This window comes from Sinocyclocheilus grahami, unplaced genomic scaffold, assembly GCF_001515645.1.
Source record: "Sinocyclocheilus grahami isolate Dianchi unplaced genomic scaffold, SAMN03320097.WGS_v1.1 scaffold8.1, whole genome shotgun sequence".
Lineage (NCBI taxonomy): Eukaryota > Metazoa > Chordata > Actinopteri > Cypriniformes > Cyprinidae > Sinocyclocheilus > Sinocyclocheilus grahami.
In genome coordinates, this window is record NW_015505187.1 from 4,199,418 (window position 1) to 4,207,326 (window position 7,909).

Sequence of the window (7,909 nt, forward strand, 5' to 3'; positions counted from 1 at the left end):
GGGGGGTGGATGACAGAAACAACCATAATAATAATTCAACAAAATGTGTTACAAAACATAAATTGAGCCTTTTATCTGAACACAACAACCCTTGAACTTAGCCCCTCATTCAAAGCGCCCTTAAAGGGATAGTTCACTCAAAAATGAAAATTCTGTCATTTATTACTCACCCTCATGTTGTTCCAAACCCGCAAGACCTTCATTCATCTTCGGAACAAAAATTAAGACTTTTTTGGTGTTTTCTTTGCACACAAAAAGTATTCTCGGAGCTTCATGAAAATAAAAGTTGAACCACTGATGTCACATTAAAGGGCACTTATTATGCCCCTTTTTACAAGATGTAATATTGGTCTTGGGTGTCCCCAGAATGTGTCTGTGAAGTTTCAGCCCAAAATATCCAACAGATCATTTATTATAACAGCTGGAAAATGTCATTTTTGGGGTGTGTCTAAAAAAGAGCTGTTTTGGAGTGTATCGCTTTAAATGCAAATGAGCTGCATATTGCCGCCCCATCTCCAGAAGTGGGCATCGCCTATACGTCTCTGCATTGCATATCTACAGCAATAAACAGCCGGCAGAAGCAACATAACAGAGCGAGAGAACCGGTGTTTAGCTGTACATATGGGAAGCCAAATGCACTGAAAGTGGGACGAAACAGCGCGATGTAACAGAGCCCCGCGACTCAGATGTTGGGAGAAAATGAAGACGCTTATGTTCAGTCTTACATCCAAACAGAGCATCGGGATTGCTTGCGAGACATGGAGGACAGCGTACAACTGCTGAGGGTGGAAACTGTAGAAATGCAGGGCTGTCAATCAACTCCTGTGGCCCGGCTCTATGCAATGTGACGTCACACTGCATGAGAATCAAAACGGCAGGCCTAGTGAGACTGACTTGGTTTAAAGGGGATTTAAAAAATGAGGAGTGGGTGGATTTTTATCATTGTAGGGTGGTTGTGTTCAGACACTGCCAACACACAGTGGATTTTGCATCTTTAACTATTTTAATGATGTTTTTACTACCTTTCTGTGCCTTGACCGTGGTAGTTCCCTTGCTGTCTATGGAGGAGCAAAAAGCTCTCGGATTTCATCAAAAATATCTTAATTTGTGTTCTAAACATGAATGAAGGTCTTACAGGTTTGTAACGACATGAGGGTGAGTAATTAATGACAGAATTTTCTTTTTTGGGTGAAGTAAACCTTCTAAGGTCTTTCTTGAATCTACAATTTGGAGATACAATGCTATAGTCCACAGAACCTCTGAAGGGGACTGAAATAGCTGAAAGCAGTGATAGTTTAAAGGGGTCATATGATGCGATTTCAAGTTTTCCTTTCTCATTGAAGTGTTACAAGCTCTTGAGTTTTGTTACTAGTTTAAGTATTTGCTATCGACTGTTCGAATGCGGAGTTTTGCGCAGCACAGCGTAACGCGTCGTGTGTGTGTGTGTGTGTGTGTGTGAGGGGAACAGGGTCACATCACAGGAGAGTGAACTGCCTGTCAGAAATCATAGCACGTCAGCTGTCTTAACCGCGGCTTGTGTACTGCATCATTACTGTGTCTGTCACCTGTGTGACTCTGTTCCCCTTTCGTGCTTGAACTGATAGTAAAACTAACGACATTATTAACGGTCTTGATATTTACTTTGAAAGCTGAAGCTCGCGATTATGGTAAGGGGCGTTACATTTCCGACGCGTGCTTGTGGTGTTCGGCCAATCACAATGCACTGGGTCAGCTGGCCAATCAGAGCAGACTGCGCTTGTCAAAGGAGGGGGCTTTGTTGAAAACGAAGTGTTTGAGAGAGGCGGGGCATAGAGGACCTACAATAATGTACAGTGTTTGTACATTAAAGCATGTCAACATATTCTGTTACACCAAATACACAAAATAATGATCTTTAAAAAAAGCATCATATGACCCCTTTAAGGTTTTTTTATTTTAACGTTCTTTGCTTAGAAATACCTAAGCAGCTGTTCATATATAAAATATATAATATTTTAAATATCTGTGAATATATAAAAATCTGTTGTGTGCTTTCCTCTGAATAACAAAATAAAAACAAAAACGACATTGGTGAGAAAACAGATGTTAAGAAAGCGTTTGACAGGTGCAATGTGGATATGCCTGCACCAGCTCTGCAATTGGCAATCAGTTTCAAACTCCCGAAAATATCTTCGTTTTGGTTTGATTTTGTTCAAAATGACATCTTTGATTTCGCTTGCGGTATTTGCTGGTAATGAAGAAGCTGTACATAGACATGTTCTGAAGATTACGGGATATTGCTGCAATCATGTATCACAAGAGCAGTTTAACTCTTCCAGTTCCCCAAATAAAGTCTTATTTGAGTTCTAATATTACTGCAGTAAACGCTTTGGCTCTCTCTTCCTTTCTCGCCATCAGAATAGAGTTAACATCAAGAGTGGATACTATGCTATATGGGGCTGTTATAATCAGCAGGGGACTTGAGCAGAAAGGTGATTCTCCTCAAAGAGAAGACAGCCTTTGAACACAGGCAGAGGATTGAATGTGCTGCTGTCTCAGCTTTGATCTCCTCATTATTGCAGGAAACAGCAAGAAAAACTAAGTACAACCAGGAAGCAGAAAGCTGCTGTCGTCCCAGACGAGGTCTAGCTGGTGCTAACTGTTACTTGGCTTAATCTCCTTTATAATCAGGCCAATACCATCAACACTATTCAGCTTCTGTTGGCAAGAATTTTACAGATCATTTTATGTCTATATGGTCCATTATCGGAATCAGTTATCCCATACTCAGACATTTTTCCAACTGCAACCTAAAATGCAGCTTTTTTTCAGATACTGAAATGCTTTTAAGATTGATGCTGACAAAAATTCTTCCACTGCATGTGGTTTTTAATAGAAAATTATGTTTAAAAAAATCCTCTCAATGAATGTTTTTACCATATTATTTGATACACGCAGGTATCTGTAGACCATCATTAGAAAAGACCATCTGTCAGACATTATGACAGATGGCAACAGTTACCAAGGTTGATATTGTCAGTAAAGTTCGGGAGAGATTACAGTGTGGATCCGTACAACTGTGGTTTGAAACCATTAGATGAACAATTCAAAGCCTGAAGAATTAATCGGATGTTTGTCTATTATCTCTATGATTCACTTGGAATAAAATCTCAGTCTCCAAATGAGATGGCTTGAAGCAGTGAATGAGACTCCAGCTCATGCTGCGATAAAGTCACCTGGGTATCACAGCCAGACATGCGATGACACACGAGCAGATGGGGGAGGAAAGGTTTAAGGATGAATGACTCTACACCCACTCTCCTCCTCCACTTCCCTCCGACGTGAACCAGACAATGAGGGAGAGAACAGAGCGCTCAGATCCTGTCACACAGTTGATGAATGAACTGAAGTTCTCAGCAGTTAAAGACCAACACAATTCAATCAGGTTAAGGGAAATATAAAAGCTGTACTTGTTCCATACAACCAAACAGGCTCCTACGATGCACTATGAACACACAATCCCATAATGCTTCAAAGTCATGTTAGAATAATAGCATTTATGAGATCAGTCCATGTGAACGACACAACAATGTCATAACCATCTAAAAGCTTTTTGAGCACCGACTGTACAAGAAAAATAAAAAAAATCAGGTTATAAACTTTTTGGTATGAGCCAAAAAATCACATTTTCATTGTGAATGTTGATTGCATGTGTTTTGCCTAGTGGTGATGAAGAACAGCTACACCTAGATCTTACTTCTACACTTTTCCATTAACCCGGCTTCATTCACATTATGCCTGGCTCATTAAACAATCTTCATCTTATTACATTCATTTTGTCATGGAGTTTAGCCATCCTTTCCATAATGCTTTTTTATATACCAAGCGCTCCATTTATCTCCCTGTCTTAGTTTCATAACACCATGTGAACCAGGTCAGTGTGCCACATGCCTGGAGTTGAGTCAGCCTTTCTGTCACCTGAGTAACTGATTAACTACCCACCAGAGAACCAAAGGCACAGAAAGCAAGAAAGTATTAGTCAGGAACCCTCTGATTAACTTTCTGTAGTGGCCAAAAACAAATAAATTGTAACCATGGCCTAAAGCCCAAAGTACAGTGTGTACTCATAAAAACCGGAGTATGATTTGGACTTGAGTTGAACAACAGATATCATACTCCATCGGATCCGTGGAGCGCCCACATTACTACCTTGGACAGTGCCAATAGTAAAAATCAAATAGAAACTACCAACTAAATAGTGTCAATTTAATCGTTTTATTTAAACACAAGTTAAATAAAATCTAACTTATTGTCTGTATACTTCCGTAACAAATAAACCTGACAGTTTCATTGGATTAACCCTCAACAGAGCAGGCAGGGGTCAACAAACCAGGCCCTGGTAAGTCAACACTTATCTTCAGGGCGTCTCAGGTCTGGAAGCGACTCACACTAGGCTTTTGTGTTTTTGGCACATTTTAATGAGACATAATGAGTCAAACACCAAAACATCCTCACAAACCCAGGGACCAGAGGAGGGAAAGTATTTTAACATTGCCTTTACTTGCCCTCTTTCTCTCGCAAGCTCATCAAGCTTGTCAAGAGTGCACACATTCAAGTTAGGCACTTTGTTTTGGCAGATACATTTTTAAGAATGATCCGCAAACAGCAAGAAAGAGTCAAGTTTAGGCCAGTGTCAAGCCATTCTTTGTATAATGCAGAAGGATTCCCAACTATGAGCAATTCAGAGCCAAACAAGTCTGTATTTGGGAGAGTAAGGCTAGATGGAGTGTCCATGCACGCATCTGCTGACCCTATGTGACCCTAAGCCTTTCTTGCTTAGGGATCCTCCCCCTATACATCCAATATTTTTAGCCCAATTCTTGCTAAAAGTTTTTGTAACACCTAACTAATTCTTACACTACTGCCATTTTATGAGTACATAACAAAACATGCCAATGAGAGAAGTAGTGGCGAGTATTTTCTAATGTATATCTCAATAAAACGAAGGGGAAATGAACCCTTTAAAAAAAGGGTTGTTGATTAGACGGAGGCAGATCTGAAGTTGATTGTAAGAAAGGGGAGGAGTTTAATCAGGCTAAATGACTGGAGAAGTCTGGCATACGTCACTAGAGTAAAGTCTGTCATTTCACCGAAAGTTCCAAGTTATGTTTGTTCATAATAATATTAATAACTTTGTAGGTTGGGTGAATTTTCATTTCAACTTCAAGATGAGTTTAATTTTAAGACAAAGCTCAGGTGGACCAATGGTGAAACACCAAGTCTAAATAAACCAATGCATTCTTGAAGTTTCCAATTGAAACTAAGGGTTAACTGGCCTCTTTGACGACACTTAGAATTTGTTTACTTTCAGTCGGAAAAGGACAAAAGATGGTCTCAACCTGAGCTCTTTACTGCGTATTGAGCTTGCAGCTCCATCAATCAGCAGATCTGTGGCCACCTAAACTCACCTGTAACCCTCAAAGAGCTAGGGTCTCATTAAACAAATCTCGACCTGCTATAACTCTCCAGATGAAATGTCTTCTAAAGAGAACTAAGCGTAACATCTCATGATGCCCTCAGGGTTAGATTCACAGTTTCTTTTAAAGTAATTGATTCACAGGTTCAGACATTCACCTCATGTGCATTCAGACAGACATCCTCATTCTGCAACACTTTCCTGTGAGATGAGAAGTTTCACATCTCTGATTTTGGGAAGATTGAGTCTCGTCAATCTGGAGCGAAGTGACACAGAGCATGTGGTAACAGTTTTGTGCGTCACTGACACTGCAGAGTCGCACTCGTTCCCTTCACTTCTTCTTCTGGCCTGCAAAGGCTCCAATCTTTGTCTCGCACTCTCACAGGGTTTGGGGAATCTGGCAGCTCCACAAAGTCACGCAAGACTTAATTCTCAACACCCGCACAACCGCTCACTGTGTACTGGCTGTTACTTCACAAGACAGGAAGGGAAGCTCAGCCCTGGCTCATTTACAGATAAGATTCTGTCCTGAAGCTTAAAGGCAGCTACTTTTGGCAATATGCCAAAAATGTTGCCATGCCAAGATGGATATGGTTTTGGTTGTGTATCTACTTATCAGAAAAATACCTGTTCTGCCAAGCACTAGAAATGCTCATATTGCATAATTTGTCTTGCCACAAAAACAATGTGACACAAGAGAACAGTATGGCACGATCAGACATGATTATCATAAATACATACACAGTATATGCATACCTGTCAAAACGCAATTCTGTTTATTACATATTAACTATATATATATATATTAACTATATATATATATATATATATATATATATATATATATATATATATACACACACACACACACACACATATACACACACACACACACACATATACATATATATACACACACATTTTATTGTAGTTCAATAAACTATACTACCTTGATCAATATTTGTAAAGAAACTCACTCAGCTGAGGAAAGTCTCAAAGCAAAGATGTAAACTTTCGGCTAATGACCATATAAATCATAAAATGCATACTTTTTGCGTTCAATCCGAGTTTTATAAAGCGAGAAACATCTTTTTTCTCCAAGTTCAGCAAAGCACGTCAAGCTCAAGCAGACAGACGATTTAAATGTCTAGTTTCATAACACACATACAGATGAGCCATGTGGCTTTTGGCAGCTCACTTCTAAAGGAAAGCAGAAAAATTCAATCCTGAGGGAAGGATTGTGGGAGACAGGTTGTCTTAAAAGTTCCCTGTACACATTTATCACAAAAAGATTTGACAGAAATCGATCAATAACGCTCAAATCACATTCAAGTCGAGCGTGATCTCGCACCGTCATATTTAAATAACCCCATCGAGCGTCACCAGCACTTTCACATGACACCCCTGATTTACAGCCAAAATACCCCCGTGGCAAGGCGGCTTGTACATACCAACCGATCCACATCTGTTAAGGAGGCCCTAATTTCCATACCTGCCGTGGAACCAGTCTTTACAAATGTCGCATTCGATCATAAACCGGTTAACATCATAGGGCTGCCGGCAGACACAGTAGAGCGGGGCAGCCGCCATCTTCCTAATGTCCCTAAACAACGCTGAGCACTGTAGGGGCGTGATTAACGTCCGCGGAAACTCCCGAAGGGAAATAGGGGCGTGGTTAACATCAACGGAAATTGCCGAAGGAAAATCCGACCGGTGCCGACACCAGCGCCTTCTGCCACTGCAGACATGAGCTCAATCACGAACACTTGGGAGGTTTCGATGAATGAAGATTGTAGGCGTACTACTTTCACAATAAAATTCAATTCATACACTGAACTGCTGTTAAAAACATTATTAGGGTTTTGAGTTTTCATTTTTCTGATCCGAAAACACCAGGTCACTGACCTACAAACATGATGATCATGTCAATTGACACACAGAGCAGAGCCCGAGGCGAGACAATAAAAGTAAAGCAGGTGTATATTATATTTACATTTAGTCATTTAGCAGACGCTTTTATCCAAAGCGACTTACAAATGAGGACAATGGAAGTAATCAAAATCAATAAAGAGCAATGGTATGCAAGTGCTAATAATATATATAAGTGCTATATATATATATATATATATATATATATATATATAATGTAATGTAAATAAGATTGTATTACTACTACGGAATCACAAACTTTGTCAGTTTACTCTTTGTACTCCATAATATATACTATTTAAATATCAAAAGCAACACTACACGCTTTATTCATAAATAAATAGTCATAAAACAGAACAAAATCAGCGTGCTGCACGTGTACTACGTGATCAGGCGTTCTGTGACATGCGCAGCAGATTGTAGCCTCACACACACTCACATACACACACACACACACACACACACACACACACACACACACACACACACACACACACACACACACACACACACACACACCGGCAT

The 7,909-nt window shown here is 39.9% G+C and overlaps 1 protein-coding gene and 1 long non-coding RNA gene across 3 annotated transcripts in view; one reads left to right on the top strand and one right to left on the bottom strand.

Moving 5' to 3' along the window:
• Window positions 1–7,047, bottom strand: part of LOC107590789 (lysine-specific demethylase 7A-like) — a 31,467-nt gene extending 24,420 nt beyond the window's left edge. Inside the window, exon 1 of one of the 2 annotated variants that reach the window (XM_016279697.1) lies at window positions 6,948–7,047. In XM_016279697.1, coding sequence (XP_016135183.1) covers window positions 6,948–7,045 — 98 coding nt within the window. In that variant the 5' untranslated portion in view covers window positions 7,046–7,047. Of the gene's footprint in view, window positions 1–6,906 lie in introns of both variants that reach the window. The other variant, XM_016279704.1, reaches the window with a different exon arrangement.
• LOC107590832 (uncharacterized) overlaps window positions 901–7,909 on the top strand; it is a 22,703-nt gene continuing 15,694 nt past the window's right edge. Inside the window, exon 1 of the long non-coding RNA XR_001609830.1 lies at window positions 901–979. This is a non-coding gene — a long non-coding RNA (uncharacterized lncRNA). The remainder of the gene's footprint in view (window positions 980–7,909) is intronic.